The sequence below is a fragment of the Desmodus rotundus genome, chromosome 3, assembly GCF_022682495.2.
Source record: "Desmodus rotundus isolate HL8 chromosome 3, HLdesRot8A.1, whole genome shotgun sequence".
NCBI classification, from domain to species: Eukaryota; Metazoa; Chordata; class Mammalia; order Chiroptera; family Phyllostomidae; genus Desmodus; species Desmodus rotundus.
Window position 1 is genome coordinate 25,225,586 of NC_071389.1, and position 27,187 is coordinate 25,252,772.

Below are 27,187 nucleotides of genomic sequence, written 5' to 3' on the forward strand. Positions count from 1 at the left end.
ATACTGCCTTTATTAGGATAAATGAGGATCTGCCAGGGCCTGGAATTTCCCTTCACCCTCCCTGTGGGAGGGAGAGAGAGAGGGAGCATTAGACTCCCAGCTCTCAGGCCTCTTGTCTCTGATCATCCTGTGGGTGGCTCCTAGGAAGGGGTGAGGCAGTGGAGGCCCTGGCATGAATATACTTCTGAGAGGGGAAAAGAGGCAATAACTAGCACAGGTGGTGTGTTAGTAAGAGACGATAGGTGTGGGGTTAATATTAAGGGGTTAATAAAAGCAGAAAATATTTGTTGCTGTCATTAGCTGCTCCCTTTTGCCTTTGCCTGTGTATGTTGTGTAGGAGCAGAGCTGAAACCCCTGAATTCTTTTTCTTTCCCTCCTCTTTCTTTTCTTGATTACCTTTCATTTTCTTGTAAGGATGTGTAATACCTTCAACAGACAGGCTTGTGATGATATGGAAAATTAAATAAAAGTTCCAGAGATCGGAAATCTATGTAGTGATTTGATTATGATCTTTACGTATAACAAGTGTTTTGCGATTCCTTTCCTCAAAAACCAAAACTGCCGTGTAACAGTTCTTATGGTTTTTGCTACTTAAAGTTTTGTGTGTATTTGTCTGAACTTCCCAAACGAATTGTGATCTTGTTGAGGGTGTAAGTAGTGTCCAATTAGACGCACGTGATATAATTCATGAATTGAACCACTTGCAGATGGTTGGTGGTTGTTAGATTTCTTCATATTTTCTATAACTTCCAATAACCTTCACAATTGGTTTTTTCCATGTGGTTGATCCACACACATCTCAAACTTGGCAAGTCCAAAATGGGAGTCATTGTCCCCCGCCCTGCTCCCAGAATGGCTTCCTTATCCGTCCAGAAGTCTTTTTCTTCTTCTTCTCCTCCTTTTCTTGGCTACATATCACTTTCTGAGTTCTGAAGATGTATGCTGCTTGAGACCTTCGTGGGTCCCCTTGCCCGTGCACTGAAGACCAAGTGTGCAACACAGTTCGTGACGGTCCAATCCCTGCCCACTTCTGTAACCTCATTTTTCTTGCGTATTTTACTTTGTCAGGATGCAGCTATGTTCAGCTTTCTTAGCATGCCAGGCTGGAGACTTATCTCCGTGTGCCCCTTTGTTCCTTCTGTCTGCCTGGGATTCCTTTCACGTGTTAGCTTCCCCTGCCAGCAAATTCCTGAAGTTTACTCTTCACACACAGTTACTGTTGGGAAGCCTTTCCTTACCCTCCCTTCTCATGGTTAATCTTTCTCCTCCCTGCTACCGCTGTAGGTGAGGTATTCTGATGTGCGCATCTAGACGGTTGTGGTTCGGTTGTTTATATGGTTATCTCCTCTCCACACGTAGTTTTCGAGCCTTAGCACAGTGCGTATCACACACAGGTGGCTGGAGAGATGTTAGATGAGCGAAGGCTGTGCGCACAGATTTGTTATAAATGTTGTTCCCTGCGTGAAATAACCAAAATAATAAGAGGCCGTAGCATAAAGTAATAGTAAGAAATCAGTACGCCTAAGGGTAATAACAATAGATTGTTAGGGTGGTATGTCGTTTTTGCTCTTGAAGAATTTCTAGAAGAAAGTAGAGCACCCTCAGTGGCCAAAGAGAGGAAAGTGAACCAGATGTTCTTCTGAGGATCCCTTTAAGCCTCCGGCGCTGATCTGAATATGTGGCGAGGGTTCAGTAGGAGATGCTTCTGTGCTCAGTGCTTTGTGTACACTAAATGTGTAATCTGCCCATTTCAGGAGCTGAAGGCCGAAGTGTTACAATCGGAGAATTGTATGTGCAGAATATAATAAAATCCCCTTATTATGATCTTTTAATTCTCATCTTACGGAATTTTAAAACTATGGAAGCCCCTAAACTCTATTTGTACAGCTCGCTTTCCCTTTTGGAATGTTTGAATGTTACTTCACCTTACTCCTGGAACTCCTTGCTATCATTTCACAGTTACTTTTTGTCTGATTCTTTCTCCCAACTAAATGGGAAACTCCTTGAGAGTGAGATGTTTATTTGCTTATTAACTCTTGTTTTCCTCGCAGTCAGAAGAGTGTCTGGTATATAGTAGGTGGTCAATATTTGTTGAATGAATGCACTAGAAATGATCAATTCAGTTCAGTCTTATTCCTTATAATGAGGCATGGAAAAATGTAGTAACTTGTTCAAGGTCATATAACTAGTTAGTGTTTAAGCCAGATCCCCTCATCAGATGAGTAGTATATATTTTTAAAGATTTTACTTACTTATTTTTAGGGAGGGGGAAGGGAGGGAGAGGAAGAGAAGCGTCAATACATGAGAGAAACATCGATTGGTTGCCCCTTACACACACCCAAATTGGTGACTTTTTGCGGTGAAGGACGATGCCCAACCAACTTAGCCACACAGTCCAGGGAGAGTGGCGTGTTTTTTGTTTTTGTTTTTTTTAATGAAACCATAGTTAATAACAGTTCCTTTATGTAATTTGATACTGATGTGCATTATGGGCTTAACTGCATCCCTATGGGCAGGGGTTAGAGGGGGGGAAAAGTGAAGAAACTATTATTTTTTGAGCCCTAACTAAATGCCAGGTGCTTTATCTCATTTAATTACCACAAGTGACATCCTATGACATTCCAGTGACAATGGTAGGTTATGAGGAAACTGAGGCCTAAGGAACTTAAATAATTTCCCTGAGGGTCACACAGCTAGTACTTAACTGGGTTTTGAACTCAGGCCTGATTAACTCCACTTGGTAATAGGCCCTCTTACCTTAAATACAATCTAATTTTTGAATTTGTGGTCTGATTTGCTTTAAGATTTTCAAGTCAGACCACTCTTGAAAATGGTCTGGTTTGAACTGCTCAAGTAGAATTGCAGAAATTGCTTACTGACAACGCCATGGAGCAGTGGGGGCTGTGGTAATAGAGGGAAGTGTGCAGGGCTTTGGAGTTAGGGGACAGTCCTGTGCTGTGGGTGTAGTGCTCTATACCCCCGCTCAGTTACATCACATCTAATTCAGTTTCAGACTTCCTTTTTAACCCAGGCATCCAGGACACCTATAAAAAGGTGACTATGTCACAGTCTTGTGCAGTGCAACCACTTCTGAACGTGTCAGGTGGTGCTCTTAAGCACAAACAGAGACAGTGCCTAAAATGTAGGACAGGTAGGCAGGAGAGGCCTGAGCCCAATTGAAACTAGCTGTTTCTGTAGTAAGTAGGCAGACCATAATTACCTGTGTTGCTCAGAGACCTGAGCGGAGAGTGCGGGTGGGGAGAGGTCACACCCATTATCTTCGGTAAAATGATGGGAGTAAATAACCCTTAGTTTCCAATGTATTCCAGAAACAGTTGCTTTACCATTCGGAGTCACAGTGGTGATGGGGACATCTAGTTTGCTCCTTGTCACCCCAAATCATGCAAGCATAAGGATGACATTATTTTCATTAAGAGGTTCCCTCAGGTACCACAGCCGTTCAATTTGAACTCCTTGTTTAGCTTCCTCTCAGGTAGCTTTGTGTAGCCTACCTTAGAAAGGAGAATGGCGATTGAGCCGAGGTGGCCCCTGAGGGAAGAGGGAGGATTAGTAAAAGTGCCAGAGAAACAAAAGGCTTAATTAGGAGGCTTTTCTGTGTTGGGAGTTAAGATTGTTTCCATTAGCTGATTGTGGAGATGGGGGTGGAGACCCAGGAGGAGGAGGAGGAGGAGTTGTAATGAGAAGCATAATAAATAGTTAGGCACTCAGCAGAGATGTGGTGGTCCCAGCGCCAGCAGCACCTGGGAACTCTTTAGAAATGCAGAGTGTCAGGCTCCACTCCAGACCTGCTCAGTTTACATTTTAGCAGGGTTCCCAGGTGATTCTGTGCACTGAGATGGTGATGGAGTGGTTCCGCGCAAGGAGCTTTGGAGCCTGATTGATCTGGGATTGAAACCTGGTTTGGCCCAGCTGTGTGACCTTAGATAAATTATTTAACCTCTCTGTGCCTCGGTTTCTTATCTGCAGAATAGGGGAACTCTACCTCTTAGGGCTGTTGGGGAGAGTAAATGAAATATTGGTGCATTTTGCAATTGGTGGTATCTTAGATTTAAAATAAGATTTACTAATGTCTGTAATGTACCAGATACTTAATCTGGCACTGAGTAAATAAATACTCAATACATTCTATTACTAATAAACAAATTAGCCACATTTAAATGAAGAGCCTTTCTGTATTTCTATCTCTCAGTGAATGCATTTGTTTGCAATTTTATAAAGCTGTAGTCAGCATGTGTATACTCTTCGGTGTTTGTTTAGCATTGTTTAATAGTAGTAGTTGCAGAAGCAGTTAATAAATATTGTACTTACTGCTGTGCCAGGCACTATTTTAAGTACTTTATGTCTACATTAGTTCATTCAGACCTTAGAGCAACCATATGAATATTATCTCCATTTTCAGATGAGGAGACAGAACAGAGGGGTTAAGTAACTTGCCAAAGGTCACGAAGCCAGTAAATGGCAGAACCAAGATTTGAATCGAGCAGCCCGAGTCTAGTGTCTGTGCTTTCCGTTTTCATGTACTGCTGTTGTTCTCTGACTTACGTGTTGTAAGGAAATCAGGAGACTGGCGTTGGATATCTGATTCTGCCACTGACTTACTTGTGCCTTTGCTTAAGTCACTTCCTTTGAGACAGTTTTCTGACTGTGAAAATGGGAAGGGGGGAATTAGACAAGATTTATGAAGTTTCTTCATTGATTCAATACATACTGACTAAAATAAAAAAAATGTTAGAAAATCATATCTAGGGAATTGGTTCAAAAGTACTTGTTCAAGCGGATTGGTGTGGATAAGAATAAGGTTTAAATCTCGGCTCAGCCACTTCCTGGCTCTGTTATGTTGGGCAACTTAACCTTTCTAACCATGGATTTCCTCATTAGTAATGGAGGGAATAGCTCATACCTTGCAGGGATGTTGTGCAGTTTGATTAAGATAACGTGTATTAGCACCTAGTGTATGTGAGGCACGCAGTGGATGCTCAGCATCCATGCGTTCTTTTTCCTTCGTTCCGTTCATCCAGGGATACTTAGGGAAGCATACCAGGTTCAAAAGGAGTGAGAATCTACGTTGGTCCTAATGTCTTTTTTCCATGTGGTCTTCTCTTTGTTAGGAGATTAGAATTTGTAGAGAAAGAAGTGTGCATATAGTCAGATCCTATCATCTTTAGGTAACCCACCCTTTGGTTTTTAAATTAAAATTTCTTTTGAAAATACATAGTTTATAGTATGATGAAGATGGTGTGTTACTTTCCTGGGGCTGCCATAACAAATTACCACAAATTGGGTGGCTCAGACAACAGAAATATACTGTTTTACAGTCCTGGAGGCTAGAAGTCGAGGTGCAGCAGGATTGGTTCCTTCTGGCAGCTCTGGAGGAGAATCTGTTCCAGACCTCTTCTCTAGCTTCCGAGGGCCTCAGGCTGATAGGTGGTGTTGTCTCTGGGCCTAGACATCATTTGTGTGTGTCTGCGTTCAAATTTCTTCTTTTTATAAGGACACCGATTTTATATTGGGTTAGGGTATACCCTAATGACCTCATCCTCACTCGATCATTTGTAAAGGCCCTATTTCCAAATAGAGTCACATTCACAGATGCCGGAGGTTGGGACTTCACCATTTTTAGGGGACACAATTTGACCCATAACAGATGGTTTAGTTACTTTCTAACCTGGAGTAAAGAGCAAATATGAAATTAACTTTTGCTAGTCTCTTAAGACTTCTTACTGCGGTTCTCTTCTTAGGGACACAGGAAGAGTCCAGGTTCGCCCCTTTGTCCTGGTAATTCTGCACTTAGGTTTTGGCAGAATTTAGGAAAGAAAGTCAAGATAGGCCTGGTTTGTAGCTGGATGGGAGATATCTCCCTTGTATGGACTGAATGGATGAATAAAAATAATAGTAATAATAATAGCCCTCATTAGTTGAGTTTACTATGTGCCAGGGACTGTGTTAAGCACGGTATATACATTAGCCCATTTCATTCTCATCAGAACCCCATAAAATAGATCTTATTATTTTCATAATTTTACAGGGGAGAAAAGGGAGGCTCAGCTGGTGAGATGAATTGTCCAAGGTCACACCTAGTAAATGTCAGAGGAGGCATTCAGATCTCGGCCTGTGGGACCACAGAGCTGCAGCCCTTAACCATGGTGTCGTACTCTCCTTTCAATACAGCTGTCTGACCCGAGTCTCCTCCTTTTCTCTAAAAACTCCTGGTTCTGGAATTTTGCCAACTGAGGGGGTCAGGGAAGTGACCTTTACTTGGATTCGTGTAAGTTCGCATTGTTTGTGAGTGGGAAAGGGAGTGTGACTTCAGTTGGCACTTTCCCCCCATGGTTTAAGCCTTGCCAAGGGGCCCCAGTCACGTGTGGGACATTGTGAGTTTCTTTAAAACAACACTGTTCTAGAACTGAAGGTGAAAAAGCACAGGCCTATTACGATCACCTAACTTTATTATTATTTATTACTATTATTATTACACAATCACATGCTCATTGTAATAAATGTAAGCAGTACAAAGAAAAAATTGATTTTCTGTAGTCTTTCTCCATCTAGTCCCCACCGGTCAGGGTAACCAGTCAGTATTCAAGGTTTAGCTTGTATTCTTCCAGTTTTTTTGTTGCCAAACTTACTGTACTTTGGACCTGCTCCTCCCTCCCCCTCCTTTACTCCTTCATGTTGGTCATGTCTTCTCTTCTCTCAAAGCCCGACCTCTTACCATTTACTTGTTTTTTGCCGAAGGTGACACTCACCTGCACGGCTTGTGGAAAGCAGTCTTTTATTGTGAAGGACCGTGTGGGGGGGAGAGGCTGTAGATTATGCTCCAGTATAACAGAAAGCCGAAGTTTCTTGGTGGAATACATGGCCCCCACATCCTGGCTCCTCCCTACATTTCTTGCCTTAGACACCTGTAATTCTTTGCTGTACTTGTGCCCCTCTGCACAGTTTTCTCACACTCCAGACTGTTTCTCGTCCATGTGCCTTGCTCACATTACTGCCCCTGTCTTAAAAGTCCTCCTAAACCTACTGTATTGAAAAATTTATCCTTCCAGATGCACTCCACGTGTTTTTAAAGGTGACTTTTGAGCTCTTTTAAGTGAATGAGTTAACCATTCTCTTCTCTCCCTTAATATCTCATGCATACGTAATTTATTTTTATCATACTATTTATTTTAATTGAAATATTTTTGTATGTTTTTGTTGTGCTTATTAAGTCAATAACCTCATGATTATTGTTTTATGTGGACAGAACTCACTTAGATTTACCAAATACTTACCTTTTTAAAATTTTTATTTATTTATTTTTAGAGACAGGAAGGGAGGGAAGAAGAGAGGGAGAGAAACAGCCATCGGTTGCCTCTCACACGCCCCATCCGGGGACCTGGCCCACAGCTCAGGCATCTGCCCTGAGTGGGAATCGAGCTGGCGGTTTTTCAGTTTGCAGGCCGGTGCTCAATCTACTGAGTCACACCAGCCCGGGCTTACCATTTTTTAAAAGTTTCTTTTCCTTTCTCCTAGCATGTTCAGTCTTCCATTTGGGATAATTTTCTTTGTGCCTGAAAAACTCTTTACTGATATTCTGTAATATAGTCTACTGGTGAGAAATTCTTAGTTGTGTCTCTCTCTCTCTCTCTCTCTCTCTCTCTCTCTCTCTCTCTCTCTTTCCATGGAGACATTTCATTTGCACGCATGTATTTACATCCCTGGAAAAAGAACTCTAGGGTTTTCCGTCTTGTGAGTTTTCGTCTTGCTTTTTCGTGGTTCATGATGCCCGCTGAGGTTGTCCGTGCAATGAAATCAAACTGATGGGGTGGAAGCAGGTTGTTCTCCCATTTTTTTAGATCTGTGCGTTGCACATCAAATCTGGGACTGATAACGCCACACTTGTTCAATCTGCCAGTGAGGTTCACAACAGTTTTCTCAGCTCTGTGGTCATTAGTAATTTCAGACTGGCCGGTGTAACCATGCTCCATCACCACAGTTAGAAACCGGACGGTGACTTCAGAGCATGGCCTAGTAAGAATCTGGTGTTTGCCTCTCTTTGCAGTATTGTTGTTATTCTTGAGAGCGTCAGCCAGGGAGTTCAAGCGCACCATTGTGGCGGCACAGAAAGATGGTGGAAAGAGCAGCTCTTTTTTTTATTTTTGTTGCTGCATATATGGCTTTCTTTTGGGCCTTTGGTACTTAGGATTTGTGCCTTTGCTGGAGTCACCCCCTTCCTTTAAGATCTTTCCCACCTCTGCTAGTGAAATCCTACTGGTCTTTGGAGCTCAGCTCAAGTTCTCCCTTTCCCAGTCGTACTTCGCAAACCACACTAACCCCATGATAACTCATTCTGCTTCTGAACTCATAGCATTAACTTCTACCACTCAAAATCAATTGCCATGTAATGCTGTATTTTATTATTTGTTGTTTAACTTCCCACATACTTGCCCAATTAGATTATACTCCTGGTGCTCACAGATGATGATTTAGTCTTTGTTCTACTCATTTTGCCTAACACAGTGCCCTACATTTAGCAAGTATTCACCAAAAGTTGATGTGATTGATTTTCTCAGTACTTGACACACCTTTAAAGATTAGGTGCTCAGAGTTGGGAGCCTGGGGGAACATTCCACTGATGACATCATCTTGGCTGCCTGTCTGGATGGGGTGTGCACCACCAAGAGGAGTGTTGGCAGATGAAATACTTGTGTAACAGGTTATGTTTCCTCCTCTAATGAATGGGATTCAGATTCCACATTGGAGAAAAGAGATAGTACACGTAGGAGGAGGGCTGACAAGGGGGTGGAAGGGAGGATTCGACATCGTTAGACATGGGGATGTGGCTTTATTAAAGACATAAATGAAAGGATGGTGTAATACAGAGAGAAGCTTCTTGGAACCAGTAGGCTGATTAGACAAACCAGCTACTCTGGTGCAAACCAGTTATTAATTGCCATTTATTTTCTTTGCAGTAAATCTGTACCACCCAACTACTTGCTTTATCATTAGGGTGAGTCTGGAGAAAGGGCTTGGTTTAGAATTAGGAAATCGAAGAGAGATGCGGAATAGTCAGAGTGGGGAAAGGGGTAGAGATATTTCTTTCTCTTATTTGTCTTGTCAGCCCTAGACCTGAGGGGTGACCAGGATCTCCTTGCATTTGCTAGTAGGGGTTGTTCTGGAGTGGTATAAAAACCTCTCATTTCTGCCCCTACTATTTCCTTTTGCCCCATCTTGCTTTCCTCTTTCACTGGTGCCATCCTACCACACACACTAGATTGGTCATCATTCCCATCGCTGAGGCCCAGGTGTGCATTGGACACCCTATTGTTAGTTGCCCCGTCCTTGAGTGTAATTTCTCTGTCCTCCACTCTGCCTTCTCCAAGTGGTAGGGAGGTAGAGAAAAGGTAATGGAGTGGATAGTTTTAAGTCTTCTGTGGTTTACAGGGCAGAATGTTTTGATTTCTTGATTTAGTGGTCTTGGGGCTTCCAAATATAAGGGTCTATTCTTTTGTTGAGTAACGTGGACTCAACAAAATATGAGAGTCTTGTGTTGGGGGTTGGTATCTGCCTCTGAAGGCGGAAGATCACTTTTGGATTTGATTTTTCCCCTCTATTTATGGACATCTCATTATCAGAAGATGAGAGTTAATGTTGCTTTGAAGAGTTATAAATATAGCAAAACTCATAATACAATTGTAATGATTGAACTTTTGGTTTTGGAAACCCCTTTTAAAAAATACGTTGTTTTTGGCTAAATGCCTCCCTGCTTTTTGTGGGATGATTTTGCTGTATCCTAATCTGGAGGGAATGACAATACTAAATGATTTTTTGTAGATCACTGTAAACATTATGATGTTGCTGAGACTGTCTTGGTGGAGAGAGTTTTGGTCCATGGAAACAATGTGGGTTTTGGGGTGTACCTCTTTCTCTCCCTTCCCACAAGGCTTCCTACATATCCCATTATCTGGCTTTGGGAGGGATGCACAGTGGGAAAAGTGAGTACACTCATCTCATTGTTCAGGTCCTTTCCTGGGTGCGGTTCTGCAGAGCTTCCTCCAAGAGCTGACTCAAGAGTTCTCTCCCATTATGGTGGTGTTCTTGTTTTTACATGTCGTACTAGTTAACCGCCTTGGCATTTCAAGCAGCATCATTTGGGGGTGTTAAGTTGTGACTGAAGAAAGAAAAACTGTTTTCAGAGATTCCTTGAGAGAAAGGTTTATTTCATTGGGCAAATCAAGTCTCCCTAGTGCCATGACTTGAGAACTAGAGAATTCTAAGCATGTATTCTTCCTCTTTGATGTCACCGACTCCTCTGAATAACAGTTATTTGTTTGTCTTTCTGTCCTCCGTAAGACTCTGAGCATCTCAAGAGCTGGGATAGCATCTCATTCATCTTTGTATCCCTGGTGTGTAACACAGTGCCCAACTCAAGGTGTTTATAAATGTATGTTGAGTCGAATAGTGTAGGGAAACTTGACGCATTGACTGCAGGCAGATGCATGTTTAGCATAATTGAGTTGGGAGCTACTAAGTATAAAGAGGAGATAGGAGAGATAGTCCTTTAAAGTCCTTTCTTTATCTTTTTGTAGATAAGACACAGAAATTTTTATTGCCTAAGAATTTCTTGAGAAACAGTTGTTTACGGTCTTTTTTTTTCAACATGGAAAAACACATGAAAATTGTGTTCTGTCTGATTAGCTAATGACCTTGGACAAGGCTTCTAGTCACTGTGACCTTATTGTAGCAGGGAATACTTGTCTATCCCTGTCAAATGGAGGGATTCAGCAAAGGGAGGGGGTGGGGAAAGAAAGTTTTGAGCCCCTGTGAGCCAGGCACTGTAGAAATGTAAAGCTGCTATGATTGCTGCTGACAAATAAGAGTGTCTCAGCCTCTTCTCGGGTTTGTATTCCGCACCCAGCTACAACTTCAGACTGGGTGAGTGCAGACATTAAATACTGGGGTCACCTGTAGCTGTTGGCAAATGTCCCTTGAAATTCATCTGAGTATTGTGCAAACATTACTTTTTGGCTGGTTTTTTTTTTTGTCCTTGTGCTTTTTGGTTGGCATTAGGGCACGAGGTGCCTTTATTTTTTCCCCCTTTAACTGGTAAATATCTATAACAAGGTGGCCCAGGCTCGGAAATTGTTACTTAGTGAGTGACTGAAGCCTGAGAGGAACTGAGCTTTGCACAACCCCCTGCCTTGAGAAGGGAACAGCCATTTCCCTGACCTGGCTTGGATCCTGATCAGCTGATTTCCTGTCTCTATATGGATGTGTTTCCTCTCTTTCCTTCGGAAAGAAATGGATATTTTTTCATTTCCTGTTTGATAGCAGATTTTCTGAGTTCCAGGAGACACTTGCTGACTATAAATCATTTGGGGTGTGGGGGTAGGAAGGAAGCTGCTTTTATTTTCAGCAGAATGGCGTTCATTTGAGGAATTCAAAGATATATATGAACCCAGGCTTCCTTGTACCCCTGGGAGAGACATAGTACCTAAAGAGATTGCTTTGAATTTCTCTCCTACCTGACCTGTGGTGGTCGAACCCCTTCTCCCACTTGAGTCAGAAAGGCTTGGTCCCTCATGGGGACCTACATGCTGTGGATTCTGCTCTCGCTACATCCTCTAGTCAGCTCTTTTGGTGCCTAAATCTACTGGGGAGCAACTGTTGGTTCCTGGTGGAAGTGACACCACCCTTGGAACGAAGCCTTGGTAGGATGCCCCCTGAGCCCTGACTGAATGACACAGGCTGGGACCGGAATCTGGCTGTCTGTCCAGATTTCCTGCCCTCTGTCCTCACAGGCAGGCCCTTCAGCTTCCTTTCTGGGGGGTGGGGGTGGGGGTGGAAAGGGGTGAGGGGTGGGAGCTGGCTGGTTGATAAGAAGTAGCTCCACCTGTGGTCCTGAACAGCCGCTTCTGTTTTTCTAACCAGGCTCTGTCTTCCCATTCAGACTGGCCTGTTCCTGATCCATCAGGAGTGGGAGCGGAGAGGACTAGAAAAGAGAAGAGTGGGGAGGAGATCATTATGATGCCCTTTGCTTCTAGTGGAGCTCTGCTTAGTGTTTGGGGAGCTGGGGTTTAATTTTGCAACACTAACTCTTAGATTTTCTTTCTTGACCTTGGAGAAGTCCTTAAAATTCTTACAAAATAGGACATTGCTTGGTAGGTTATGAGAATGCCATTTTGGGTTTTGTGGATAATACAAACAGCTTTTCCTAGTTTGCTGGGTTTTTACATGGCTAGGTAGGTAAGTGGTGTGTTTAACGTTCTTAGAGACTGTCACAGCCTTGTAAGTGGAATTAGTGAGTCTGCACCTCACTTGTGATAGTACCATCATGCCCCGCTTAATGATGGGAGTATGTTCTGAGAAATGTGTCATTAGGAGATTCTCTCATTGTGTGAACATCAGAGTGCACTTACACAAACCTAGATGGTCTAGCATGCTACACACCTAGGCTAGATGTATAGGCGACTGCTCTGAAGTGTCAGGCTGTACACCATGTTACGGTGTAATGCAACATGAAATTAAATTAACCACAAGAGAGAACGATGCGGTAAGAGAGGTGGTAAACATGCAGTGCCTGAGACTGCTGCCAGCTTAGTAAGGCAGTTTTACAGGAACCTGTTTTTTATAAGTAGAAAGAGCACATCCTAAAATAATGGTAAAACATATAGTATGTTAAATACATAAACCTGTAACATAGTCATTTATTATCAAGTATTATGTATTGTATACACAGTTGCAGGTGCTATACGTTACACATGTGAGTAATGTGTTGTGCTACAATGTTACGAAGGCTACGATGTCGCTAGTCAGCAGGACGTTTTCAGCTCCATCATAATCTTAAAGGACCAACACTGTCCATTGTTGAGGGAAATCTCCTTATGCTGCACATGATTGTAAATTCTCTCTTTTATCTCTGTTGCTCTCCATGTACCCTCCTTGCTGCAGGGATTTTGTGGTTTGTGACTATTTTACATTATCAGATAATTTTCTCCTTTAGGATGAGAAGCAGCATTTTACAGTGGAAGAGGGGTAGGTGTTGGAATCCTGGTTCTGGTACTTACTGTGTCTGTGACCTTGGACAGTCACTTAACCTCTCTGAGCTATATGTGCTTTTTTAAATTCCTTATTCTGAAAATGTTGGTATTAATAACTATCTTGGAGGGTGTTTGTAAAGGTCAAATGAATTAGTATATGCAAAACATGTTGCTTGTCACATAGTAGGTATGCAATTGTAGCTTTTTTTAATCAGTAAGGGTCATAATAACGAGATTTTTTCATTGTGGTGAAATATATATAACATAAAATTTACCACTTCAACCATTTTTAACGGTTCAGTTCAGTGGCGTTAAGTAAATTCGCACCATTGTGCACCCAGGACCACTGTCCGTCTGCAGAACTTGATCTTCCCAAACTTAAATTCCATACCCATTAAACAGTAAGTCCCCTTTCCCTTCCCCCTGGCCCCTAACAAACATAATTCTACTTTTTGTCCTCATGAATTTGAATACTTCACATAAGTGGAATCATACAATATTTATTCTGTTGTGACTGACTTATTTCACTTAGCATAATATCTTCAAGGTTTATTCATGTTTCAGAATTTTCTTCATTCATTCATTCAGTCATCATCCGAGGACACTTTTCATTGCTTTTAGTGAGAGAGGAAAGGGTGGGGCGGGGGAGGGAGAGTGAGAGAGAGAAACATAAAAACATTGATTGGTTGCCTTCTCATATGCGCCCAGCTGGGGATTGCACCTGTAACCTGGGCATGTGCCCTGCCTGGGAATCGAATCTGCGAACTTTTGGTTTATGGGAGGATGCTCCAACCAATTGAGCCACACCAGCCAGGGTAGACTTTTACTCCTTTTTAAGGGTGAATAATATTCCTTTTGTGTATATACCACATTTTGTTTATTCATTCTTTGATGGACACTTGGATTGCTAACAATATGATTATTTTTAATAGTATTGCTGGATTGATTCTCTGTAGTTAGAGCTCACAAAGCTGTGAGGAAGAGGAAGAATGAAGGAAGAAACCATTGCTTGTGTGTTGTCTTCATCTCTCTAGGTTTTGGTTGTGGCATCTATGTTGAAAGGAGCCTGACATATGATGGACCCACTGGAGCCCACAGAAGGTCCAGGCCTGGCAAAATCAATGGAAAAAACATTGTTTCCTAGCCTAATTTTTCCCAAGCTAGACTGCTTTGTAGTGCCTGTAGCTTACCAGCCTTGCCTCCCTCTTTCTGTCCTCCCCGTGCTGGTGTCCCGCATCTAGACGCAGTTTGTCTACACAGACAGGTCAGGACTGGGGGGGATTGCGTTATAGCCGTGGAGTGGTGAGCACGGTGAACGGCCAGCTGCATATATACACGTACATGCACAAAAAATACCGTATTTTTTGGATTATAAGATGCACCCCCCCAAATTTGGGAGGAAAATGGGGGGGTGCGTCTTATAGTCCGAATGTAGCTCACTTGGCTTGCGGGGGGGGGGGGTCATGGTGGAGCAGGTCTTCCCCGCATTTTCCTCCTCTAAAACCTCGGTACATCTTATGGTCCAGTGCATCTGATAGTCCGACAAGTAGTACATACATATATATGCATATGTATATGCACACACATACTCCACAGACAGTTACTACAATATAGAAGATACCTGCTTTCTTTCGTTTTCCGTCAACCCAGCCCACCACCAGAGTAAGTCCCCAAGGGGATTGAAGCATAAAAAACCTTACCAGGAGGGTACCTACAGCTTAGACAAGCTCCTGCAGTTTCTGCCAAAGTTCTGAAGCAAGCTCTCTCCAGCTATGACTTCTCTGCCCATCACAAGGCCTGAGTTAGACCTGGAGAAGTCCAGGAGTCCAGGCTTCTGCATCCTGCACTTACGCTGGACATAGGGGATGAGGTTGAAAAGGAGAGGCAGCCCCTCCAAACCCCTGGATCCCCCTGTGTAGACGTTCCCATTTGTTTTTAGGGGGTAAAGGGTGGTTTCATACTGATTTGTTCCCAGTCCTCTCTCTCTGCTTAAGGGGACTGAAGTGTCATTGGGTTTTTTTTTCCCCCTGTTGTGTCAGGGATACAGGGACACATCCCCTCAGTGTACTTCCGCACCCAGATTGGCCAACCTTAGTATTTCCTGCTTCAGAGTGCTAAGATACCAGTTTTCTTTCTGCTCTTACATTTTTAAAACATGTATATTGATTTGAGAGAGACAGACAGACAAGCATCGATGTGCGAGAGAACCATCAATTGGTTGCCTCCCATAGGTACTGTGACTGGTGATCAGGCCTGCAGCCTCGTTACGTGCCCTGAGGGGAATTGAACCTCTTGGTGTACAAGAGGATGCTCCAACCAACTGTCACACCAGCCAGGGCCCAGTTTTCGTTCAGAAGCTATTCAGGATGATTTTATGTTGTCAACATAATAGTGAATTACTAATTCTATATTAAATTAATAAGAATCACAATATGAGCCATTTATGATTGTAGAAGTACATATGACTAGAGAGTTATGTTTGTGGTTTGTGAATGCCACTACAGGAGAGGATCTAAAAATAAATCTTAAAAAAAAGACTCCATTGTGGAGAAATGTAAATTCAATATGGACGACAGTAGGGGGCACTTGTATGACAGTGAAGCAGAGAAAAGCGTGGTGTTGAGTTTGATTCTTGAACTTTAACTTGTTCCTTGGAAAGTTAATATTTTTCTCTTATGTAATTTTCTTTACGCAGAACTGCCAGTTGGGTTTTAAATATAAAATATTTGGCATAATCAAGAAGTCATATTTATTCTTTGTTGACTAAAAATGAGATTTCTTCAAGGTTTGTTAAATTTGTTTTCTCTCAGGTACTCTTTGACAAGCAAGAATTACTAGATTATTTCATTCAAGTATGTCAACATATGTAAAGCTTCAAAAATTTGTCTGAAACAATTTGTTAGGAGCTTCAATTTCTGTATCAACAAATTAGTACCACTCTATGTATTACCAGTCATTCAAGAATCTTGTTGATACTTTCTCATATGAAAATTACGAGTGAAAGGAAAACAAACAAAATAAATGTACCTCATATTTATTTGAGTAGAGGTACCAACAAACACTTGAAGAATAGCTATGAAGGTTGAACCCTTTCCACTTCATTTTGTAGCTGGTGTCAGATAAATACAGCTTCTTCTTATTTGAATAATGATGCCAAAAGGTCCTAAAGGCCAGAGCAATCTTTGTGAGCTGTCTCTCTCTCTTGAATTTCTGATGAGAAACAACAGTATCATTTTCAAATCGTCCCCTGCACAAACCTACATAATTATAGTTACTCCATTTTCCATACATTCCATATATCTGGCTCTTAATCAGCCCGTGAAAATGGAGCAGAGCATATGCTGGTGCTTCAGACTCGCAGATAAACCCTGAGACTAATTTTAGCCATCTGTTTTATCATCTACTGCTTGAATTAACAGTGATGCTTATAATGGGAAAAAGTAGATTTTTTCCCCTATTGTTTGCCCTTTACCTACATTTTAAATGTTGTCTCCCATTCTTTACATTCCGGCTACAATGAACTGATGCCCTTCCTATTCATGCCCCGTGTTTTCCTACGTCCACACCTTGCTCATGCTATTTCCTCTACTTGGATTTTCGTTTCGTTTCTACATCTTATCTGCCCTTCCACATTCATCATAAATGTCCCATCGTGCGTGCGTGCGGCCATTCCTGATCCTTCCGGTACAAGTCTTTCTGAACTCGCATGGTATTATTGAAAGAAATTGACTTAAAAGTAATAGTAATAATAACTGACAGCGAACATTCACACAGCCTTTTGCAGAAATGCTTCCACATATAGTAACTCTAGTAACTCTTTGAGCCTCACAGATGGTTTATTTCTTCTGTTTTGCAGCTGAGGAAACGATGGTTCACAGAGGTCAAGCGAGTGGTCTGAGGGTAACACAGCTAGAACTGATATGAATCCTATGACCTCATATTCCATGTTCTTCCCACAGAACAGTGCTGTCGTATAATTCTTACCCCTTGCTACTGTGTGTTACAGTTACTTGTGTAAATGTCATGTCTGGTCCACTACTTCGTGCTGACTTTAAAGGAAAGGAAGGGTTAATGCCTTGCTCTTTGTGACCCTGATATCCCCTAGCAGGGTATTACATATAATGCATTAATAAGCATGTATTGAAAGGCCGATGATGAGCAGGAGAGATGTTGATAACTGCATGTGTGTAGCACAGTGCCTGGCACATGGATGCCTAATAAATATTTGTTGCGTTTAATTGTGAAATGGACCAACGACCATGGTTAATAAGATGTTAACTTATGCAGTCCTTCCAAGAACTAAAGAGGTAGGTACTCTTTTTATCTCCGTTTTACACTCGATGAAACAGGAACAGGAAGGCTAGGTGACTCGCCCAAGGGCACACAGGTGGTAAGTGGCAGAGCTAGGTTTTATACTGACAGGCAGTCAGCTCCAGAATCTGCATGCCCTCTTAACCATTATGCCACAATCAGCTGTTCAGGGTATTTTTACACTATTAAGTTCCTCCTAGACTTCTTTCCGTCGTGGGTGTGGCTCACATAAAGAAAAGCAGAAGCAGCATAGTTTGTGAAGGTGCTATAGAGAGTGGTTCCCAGACGTTAGCCTGCGTCAAAATCACCTGGAGAGCTTATTAAAACACATTGCTGGGTCACACCTGCAAGTTCTGATTCAGTGAGCCTGGGGTGGGGCTTGAGAATTTGTATTTTTAACAAGTTCTCAGTAGATACTGTTGCTGCTGCTGGTCTTGGACCAGTTGTGTAGAGTGTAGTAAGAGCATGGACCCTGGAGTTAAGTTACCAGGGTTTTTTTTTAACTATTTTTTTTTCTTTTTAAGATTTAATTAATTTTATTTTTAGACAGAGGAGAAGGGAGGGAGAAAGAGAGGGAGAGAAACACCAATGTGTGGTTGCCTCCTGTGCGCCCCTCACTGGGGACCTGGCCCGTAACCCAGGCATGTGCCCCAACAGGGAATCGAACTGGCAACCTGGTGTGGTTCACAGGCCAGCGCTCAATCCCCTGAGCCTCACCATCCAGGGCTTAAGTTACCAGGGTTTAAATCTCAGCTCTGCCATGTACTGTGAACTTTGGCAAGTTTTGAAACCCTTCTGTGCTCCAGTTCTCATCTGTAAAGTGTCTATGTTGATAGCACCTACATCATAGGATATTTTTTAAAAAGATATTATTTATTTATTTTTAGAGAGAGGGGAAAGGAGAAAGAGAGGGAAACATCAGTGTGTGGTTGCCTCTCACGCGCACCCTACTGGGGACCTGGCCCGCAACCCAGGCATGTATCTTGAGTGGGAATCCAACCGGCGACCCTTTGGTTCTCAGTGTGCGCTCAACCCACTGAGCCACACCAGCCAGGGCCTATAGGATTCTTTTTTTTTTAACTTTATTTTTATTGTTGACACAATTACAGAGACCCCCATTCCCCCCTACTTTGCCCACCTCCATCCAACCCTCCCCCAGCTTCCCTCAGTCCACCACCACACTGTTGTTTGTGGGTCATGCATATACGAGGTCTGTCTGGAAAAAGTCCAGCTCTTGTTAATATAACAATAGAGAAGGGTTTGTGTGACATCGATGTGACCTGGCAGCCAAGCAGAGTACACTGGAATGTGCATGCGTGAACAATGACTACTTCACTGTACTGGTCAGTGGAAGCAGTAGACACTGTTGAGTGAGAATGTGTACTGTGTGGCTGTCACATACAAAATGAGCGAGTAGAGCAGTGCATCTGCATCAAATTTTTCGTTAAGCTTAAACATTCCTTCACAGAAACTATTCAGATGATTCAGAAGGCCACAACTATGGGCAACTAACTGGTGATTGGCAGCTTCATCACACCAACGTGCCTGCTCATGCATCGCGTCTCGTGCAGAGATTTTTGGCAAAATATCAAATCACCCAGGTGACTCAGCCCTGCTACAGCCCAGATTTGGCACATTGTGGCTTCTGGCTTTTCCCAAAACTAAAACCACCTTTGATCAGGAAGAAATTTCAGGCCATCAGTGAAAATATGATGGGGCAGCTGATGGCTATTGGGAGAACTGTGTGAGGTCCCAAGGTGTCTACTTTGAAGGGGACTGAGGTGTCATTGTCGTGTGTACAGTGTTTCTTGTATCTTGTATCTTTTTCAATAAATGTCTCTTTTTCATATTGGCTGGATACCTTCTGGACAGACCTTGTATGTTCTTTGGCTAATCCCTTCACCTTCTTTGTTCCAGTTCCCCTCTCCCCACTCCCCTCTGACAGCTGTCAGTCTGTCCCACGTATTCATACTTCTATTTCTCTTTTGTTCTGTTTGGGGATTGAATGAAATACTACATGTAAAGTGCTTACAATGGTGCTTAGTAACCATGCAGTGCCAGCTAAAATACTGCTGATAGGACATGGTTCCTGTAGATTTTACAGTATAGTTACAAAGACTAGATTTAAATCGGATAAATAAAAATTGGTGTGAAATCAGATACTACTTCATGTGGTTCGGACTCTAAAGTACCTTAGAGGTGAAATGTGTTTATGTTGTGGGGCTGGAGAGGCAGTGGGGCATCAGGAAGAGGAGAGGTACATGGGAGGAGGTAATGCAAAGTTACAGTCAGAATTTAGAAAGATTGGGGTCGTCAATAGTTTGGGTTTTACAACCAGAGGATTGGAGGGAGGGTGGGCGAGGTAGATAGATACATTGATAGATGTTAAGAAAGAGAGAGATTGAGAAAGAGATGCCTGTACTCTTTGCCAAAGAGATATCTAACTCCTTTTCCCATTCCTTTCTTAAAGATGGTAGCTGGTCTGGAGGTGAGGTTCCCGGCAGTTTGTTCTTTCTGGGAAACAATGGCTAAGGAAGTGGTTTGCTACTGGCTTCTGAAATGGGCTCTGTAGCCTTTGTCCTCCACAGCTGATTCACATACTTTTGATTCCTGCTGAGAGAGGCAGTTGTTAGGATTGGAAGTTTTCAGATTCCAGAGCCAGCTGGGCAGCTGGCCCTCTGGTAGCTATTTCCCAAACTGCCAGCCCTGTGTCGCCTCATCTCCTGGGGCCCCTTCTTTTTGACTTTGAAGTGATATCCTATATTTAGTGAACCATTGGAGGTTGGAGGCTGTTGGAGGGGGGAATCTCTCTCACCTTTGAGTTTTGGATGGATGGAGTATTTGGGCCCAGGAGCAACATGTATCCTCTTCAAAAATTTTAACCCTTTCTTCATCAGGCATGCTCTAGTGAGAGCTTACAGTGCTAAGAATGTACCTCTAGCCCATGGTTAAGGAGCAGTGTTTATTTTTGGGTGTCCTGCAGAAAATATTTGGGAGAAGGAATGGGGAGAAGTTCAGACAGCTCCATTTATGGTTGAGCAATGCTCGGTATTCCACAGAAGGGACCATATGGACAGTGGGGAAGAGTTTTAGCATTCTGAGTGTTCACCTCTTGCTCCCTCCAAACAGGGATTATTAGGGGCACCTCATCAGCCTTCACAGTGGGGCAAGTATTTCTTGGAACTCCCATGAGCCTCAGACCCACATCCTAGGCGTCTTCTCTCCCAGTGTGCTGAATCACCACCTAGGAATGGCAGTAGCCAGGTTGCCACCTGGAGCACATTGAGGGCTCTTGGCATGGTTCATTATTGACTGGTCTTGGTCTCCTAGACACGGCGTGGGCCTCTCCTGTTGGAGTGATAGGCTGGGTCTTAGCTCTCCCCTCCAGCTTGTTCCACAAAGCACTGACCTACTTTTGAGAGACAAGTGTTTGTGAGCAAAAGAAGGTGGTGACCCAAGTGAAGGTGAACCAGAGCCACATTAAACAAACATTTCGAGTTACCTTTTTTGGTCTTACACAGTAGGGCCCATCTCAGTCCAAAAGGAATGACTGACCAGGCTGATGTGGGGGCCAGATTGCTTATCCAGATAACCACCCAGCTCTTGAATTCTCATTCCTTCTGTCAGTGTTCTTTACTATAAGAAACTACCTTTTATAATCATTGTACCCTTTGCCATTTGGGTGATAGGAGGAGAACTGAAAGGAAGTTGGGGCTCTCAGAGTGAATCAGCACTGTAAGCTGATGTCCCTTCTGGTGGCAATGTCCCAGTTCGTTTGTAGCCCCTCTGAGGGGAAACTAGTCTCTTCTTTTCGTGCAGGCTGGGATAGCAGCCTGGATGGGAGCCCAGTCTTTAGGGAACGAGTGAGTAGCAAGTAGAGGTTTTCCTGTCCTTGGATTACAAGGGTTAGATTCCGTTTTTGTAGCGAAAGGAAGTGAACATACTTTCCCACCTCCTGGATGTTGCTCACCTTATTAGCAGACCCCAATTTCTGCTTTCCTATTGAATGTGATTGTTACATTGAATTGTTGTCCTTATTGTTGTCCTTCAGCACCGAGGGAAGGTCCAAGTCCTTGAGAAGGACAGTGGCTTTCGTCCTGCTTCAGCTGGCTCCAGGGCCCAGAGGGAATTGCTAAAGTAGCGATTAGGCAGTTTCTTAAAGGGTTATTTTCAGCAACCCCACACACATGACAACTCTGATAATCTCCTAGTCAGTAAAAGGAATAGTTACTGATACTGTGCCCAGAGATCCAGATCAAATCTTAGATTTCTGGAACGAAAAAGCTTGGGAGAACTCAGTCCTGCCCCTTTCTCACTGGAATTCCTTCTAACAACCTTTCAGGTGTTGGCCCCATTTGAAGAACTAGTTTACATCAGAGTATGACTTAGAAGTTAGCGTGGCATCAGTTTGGGTCTTACAGCTAGCCGAGTTTCTTGGGGAAGAGTATATGAGGTGGCCTAAAATTCCTCCTCTCCTAGAAATACCAAAATCTGGGTCCAGCCTCCTTTCTTCCACTTCCGTTCCTTTACGCCCACGAAACCTGGTCTCTGCCCATTTCTCAGTCATGCCGTCTGGTGTCCTTGCCTTTCCCACCTATTGTGTATGGCAGTACTTGCACTGGCATTCCTGTCCCTTTCTGCCACACCTTTCTTTCTTTTCCCCGGAGCTGGACCCGTGCTCATTTTCTCCACTGGGCTGCTGAGTTCTGCTGCATACCGTTGTGCTGGCTGACTCCTTTACATGTTTATGGGCTCCGGCTCCAGCTCGACTTTCAACCCTGCCCTGAAATCTTGCTCTTCTCTTCTGGTTGACTCCCATTCCTTTTCCTCACAGTAGATATTCCAAACTTTCACCACTCTCCTCAAACTTGCTGCTCCACTTTACCTTGTAAATTCTCAACATGTCATTTAGCCTTTAACTTTCCACAGCTCGCTCTCTCAATTTATCTGTAATCTCCTCTAGTCCTCTCCTCATTCCTTATATTTCAGGAGCAGGCCTCTGGGCATGTACATGGTTTGCATTCTTAGTCTCTCCCCACCTAGTGACTCTTTACAAATATGTTTAGGTTTTCTCTATCCTAAGGAGAAAAAATTTTTGTTAGTTCTTCAAACTAACTTTTTCCTTTTTTTTTTTTTAACCAAAACTGTTTTTTTTTAAATCCTCACCCAGGATATATGTTTGTTAATTTGAGAGGGAGAGGGAGGGGGGAGAGACAGACAGACATCAGTGTGAGAGAGAAACATCTGTTGGTTGCCTCTCATATGTGTCCTGACCAAGGATAGAACCCGCAACCTAGGTGTGTGCCCTGACTGGGCATCAAACCTGCAACCTTTTTGGTGTACAGGACGATGCTCCAACCAGCTGAGCCACCTGGCCATGGCACCACTAAACCTCTTTAATAGCCTTTGTTATATTCCTTTAGTCATCTCGACCCACTGTAGTTTGGCTTTTGTGCCCAGCATCCCAACTGGATTCCCTCTCACTTGTGACAGCCTACTTGCAGAATTCAGTATCTCTTTCATTCCTCGCGCCGTTTGACCTTGTCCGAGCATTTGACGCTATTTGGACATCTTCTCCCCCTCTGTCCTCAAACCCCCCTCCAATTCTGTCTGTTCTCCCTGGATGAGTTTACCTACTCTGGTGATTTTATTTATCAACTTTGTCTATGTGTACAGTGAAGATACTCAAATCAAAATCTCTAAACGTGAACTTTTCTTTGAGGTTCAGACTTTTATTTTCAGATGACTACTGGCCTTTTCCACTTTGAAGTCTACAGAAATTTTAAGGTAGCATATCTAAAACCACGCTTACCATCATCCCCCTTCTTTCTCCTGCCCAAGCCTGCTTCTCTCCCTATGTAACCTGTCTCAGATACCAGTATCACTATCTACCTATTTGCCCAAACTTGGAAGTTCATTTTTATTTGTCTGTTTTTTGTCTTCCTTCATTCTACACATCTGATTGGACACTAACTTCTGTTCGTTCTAGCTCAGAGACATCTCAGCCCCCTTTTCCCATGTGTCCTGGCTGGACCCATTGCTCTATTATAGATCCCCATCACCTTTGGCTTACCGCCAGCGATCATGTTGTATCTCTTAGAAATTCCAATGATCACTGCCTTCCGTTTCTTCACGGGGTACAGTTCAGACTTCTTAGCATGGGCATGATTCTCAGTTTCATTCCTTGTTTATGCTGTTTTCTATGCCTTAGGTGTTCTTTTTACTTTATTTGCCTCACAGATTCTTGTTCATACTGTAATTTTTTATTCCAGCTCAATTTCATTAGCTTTTTATGGTGTTCCAGCTTCTTTTCTCCTAGCCCAAACAGGAAAACTTTAGTTTATGTCCTTGTCTGGGTTCTCATGGTACTTTATACATTGCTTTGGAACAGTACTTGTCATATTGTTCTACAATGATCTGTTTGGTTCTCTGGCTGTAGATCATGAGTACAGTGAGGGCACACTGTACCTCCTTCATCCTTGTTTCTTTGGTGCCGTAACAGTTGGTTGAGTCGTTGGGTTGTACACAGAGTTCTTGCTATGTCCAGAGAAAGGATGTTTAGAAAGTCTAAAAGGCGTATGCTGCTGTTGGATATCAGTTGTGGTAGAATCTCTCCTCTATTTATTTCACAAAATATCCATGCTTATTGCATGAAAATGATAAAATATACAAAACTATAAAATTAAGCCTCGCTAAAATCCTATTATTTTGTATAACTGTGTTAAAATTTTTGCTGTATTTCAGACTTTTTTGTGTAAATGTATACATGTAAGTACAATGTATACTTACATTGGCAATGAGAGGCAATGTAAGAGGCAATGAGACTTAGACACGGACAGCTGACTGTTGAATAAAGAAGTTGATCGTGAGAGGTATTTGGAAGAACCGATAGCACTTGGTAGTAGTAGGTTGTTTGAAGGATGGTGCCATTACTCAGAGTGGGAAATTAAAAGGAGGCATTGATCTAGGGAGGGAAGATGTGGATTCACGTTTAATAAATTGAGTTCTAGTGTCTGTGGCATGCCGAAGTGGAAATGCCCCTCAGGCAGTTGGCACTGCAGAGCAGCAGGTAGAAGAGAGGCAGGGCTCAATCTTCTCAGCCTGGTATTTAAAGCTCTCCGTAATAATCTTTCCGGCATCCTTGCCAACTACCTCCTCACACACGAGCCAGACAAGACTGTCTTCCTGGAGCACCTTCACTCACCGTGTCTGCCAAATAGAATCTTACCCATTGTTCACAACCCACCTCAAAGGCCTCTAGGAAACCTCCTCTGGTCGTCCCTCTGGAAGTTGTTCCTAGTTTCCTAAAGGCTAATAATGGTCACTGTTTGTCTGTATTGTTATATTGTACTTTAACATCTTATTTGTACGTATGCATTATTTTTTTCTATGAGATTGGAAGCTCCTGGAGGTTGAGGACTGCATCGTAAATTCCATTTCATTTCCCACAGTGCCAGCTTGGTATTTTGCCCATAAGTGTCCAAAATATTTGGTAATTTATGGAGTTAATGGAGCCCACTTTAATGTAGTAGTAATAACACACTGGATTATCATCATTCAACATCTAATACCTGATAAAATGCTCACACTATTTTATGTGTGTTTTCCAACTTATTTTTCTTAAAATACACTCAGATGTATTATGGGTGGGGAAGTGGAAAACAAGGGATGTTAAGTGAGAATCCTCTTTCATAGCCAAGGTTTGCTTCACCCAGGAATCTTATTTTTCCATTTTAAATTATTTTTATTTCTCAATTACAGTTGATATACATTATTATGTTAGTTTCAGGTGTACACCTCAGTGATTAGCATTACATAAATTACTAAATGATCATCTCAATACATCTTGCACCCATCTGACACCATACATAGTTATTAGAATATCATTGACTATATTCCTTATGCTGTATATTATACCCCCATGGCTATTCTTTTATTTTTTTAAGATTTTATTTATTTATTTTTAGAGAGAGAGGAAGGGAGAGAAAAAGGGAGAGAAACATCAGTGCACCAGGAAAACATCCATTGGTCGCACGCCCCCAACCAAGGACCTGGCGTGCAACCAAGGCATGTGCCCTGACTCGAAATCAAACTGGCGACCTTTCTGTTCGCAGGACAGGGCCCAACCCACTGAGCCACACCAGTCAAGGCTCCCCCTGATTATTCTGTAACAACCAATTTGTATTTCTTAATCCTTTCACCTTTTTTCACCCTTCCCCGCAATGCCCTGCCCATTTGCCAACCATCAAAATGTTCTCTGTATCTATGAATCTGTTTCTGTTGTGCTTATTCATTTATTTTGTTTGTTTTTTTAGATTCAGTTGTTGATAGATATGTATTTATTGCCATTTTCTTGTTCCTATTTTTTAATCTTTTTTTTTCTTCTTAAGACCTTTAACATTTCATGTAATACTGGTTTGGTGGTAATGAACTCCTTTAGCTTTTTATTATCTGGGAAGCTCTTTATCTGTTCTTCAATACTAAATGATAACTTTGCTGGGTAGAGTAATCTTGGTTGTAGGTCCTTGCTTTTTATCATTTTGAATATTTCTTGCTAATCCCTTCTGGCCTGCAAAGTTTCTGTTGAGAAATCAGCTGAGAGTCTTATGGGAACTCCCTTGTAGGTAACTAACTGCTTTTCTCTTGCTGCTTTTAAGATTCTCTCTTTTTCTTTAACCTTTGGCATTTTAATTATGATGTGTCTTGGTGTGGGCCTCTTTGGGTTCATCTTTTTAGGGTCTCTGAGCTTCCTGGACTTGTATGTCTATTTACTCTACCAAGTTAGGGAAGTTTTCTGTCATTTTTTTCAAATAGTTTTTCACTTTCTTGCTCTCTCTCTTCTTCCATCACCACCAATATGCAAATGTTAGTATGCTTGAAGTTGTCCCAGAGGCTCCTTACACTGTCCTCATTTTTTAAAAAATTATTATTATTTTTTCTTTTTGCTGTTCTGATTGGTTGTTTTTTGCTTCCTTATATTCCAGATCACTGATTTGATTCTTGGCTTCATCTACTCTACTGTTGATTCTCTGTAAATTACTCATTTCAGTTAATGTATCCTTCAATTCTGACTGGTCCTTTTTTATGCTGTTGTGGTTCTCACCAAGTTCATTGAGCATCCTTATAACCAGCGTTTTGAACTGTGCATCTAATAGATTGCTTGTCTCCATTTTTAGTTTTCTTTCTGGAGTTTTGTTTTGTTCTTTCATTTGGGACATGTTTCTTTGTCTCTTCATTTTGCCAGCCTCCCTGTGTTTGTTTCTGTGTATCAGGTAGAGCTGTTAGGTCTCCCAGGCTTGGTAGAGTGGCCCAATGTAGTTGGTGTTCTGTAGGATCCAATGGCACAACCTCCCTGATTACCCAAGTTGGGCACAAGTGGTGTACCTCCCATGTGGGCTATTGAGCCTTGATTACTCTTGGCATGTCAAGGAAGGGATTTACCCCCAGGCGATCAGCTGCAAGAACATATTGTGACCACCGACCACTGACTTACTTCATCGGGGCTCTGGTGCCTGCTGAGTCTGCCCCTTGAGTGTGTTGCTTGTGGAGGTGGTTGGGTGGCGATGCTTAGATGTGGTCTGAAGCTGTTCACTGTGTATGCTTGCTCTGGGGCCTCCTTGGAGGTGAAGGCCAAGGTCAGCCACCATCTGTGTTCTGCTGGGGGCCACATAGCATGAGCTACAAAGTGATCTGCAGATGGTTGCTACTTGTGCTGGCCTTAGGGGTGCCTAGGAGAGGCCAAGCTGTGAACCAAGGCCAGTTGCTGCTAGTGCTAGGGCTGTGGCCACTTAGCCAGAGGTATAGAGCATGCTGAGGACAGATTCTGTTTGTTTGAG

The 27,187-nt window shown here is 42.6% G+C and overlaps 2 protein-coding genes across 16 annotated transcripts in view; one reads left to right on the forward strand and one right to left on the reverse strand.

Annotated features, from left to right (window-relative positions):
• The window catches only part of MACF1 (microtubule actin crosslinking factor 1), a 320,700-nt gene that overhangs the window by 26,048 nt on the left and 267,465 nt on the right, over positions 1 to 27,187 (forward strand). The window lies entirely within an intron of this gene.
• Positions 827 to 9,466, reverse strand: LOC112299170 (small ribosomal subunit protein uS8-like). Its single transcript, XM_045190978.2, has 2 exons — positions 7,715 to 9,466; positions 827 to 978 (listed from the first exon to the last, which is right to left on the reverse strand). The coding sequence occupies exons 1-2, from the start codon at positions 8,109 to 8,111 to the stop codon at positions 827 to 829; spliced, it is 549 nt and encodes a 182-aa protein (XP_045046913.2). The 5' UTR covers positions 8,112 to 9,466.

Excerpts from the sequence above, each read along its gene's own strand:
- LOC112299170 (XM_045190978.2), bottom strand. The coding sequence starts at position 8,111 with ATGGTGCGCTTGAACTCCCTGGCTGACGCTCTCAAGAATAACAACAAT. Across the intron at positions 979-7,714 it reads AGAGTTCTTTTTCCAGGGAT|TGCACGGGCAAGGGGACCCA; the intron begins GTAAATACATGC and ends CTTGGTCTTCAG.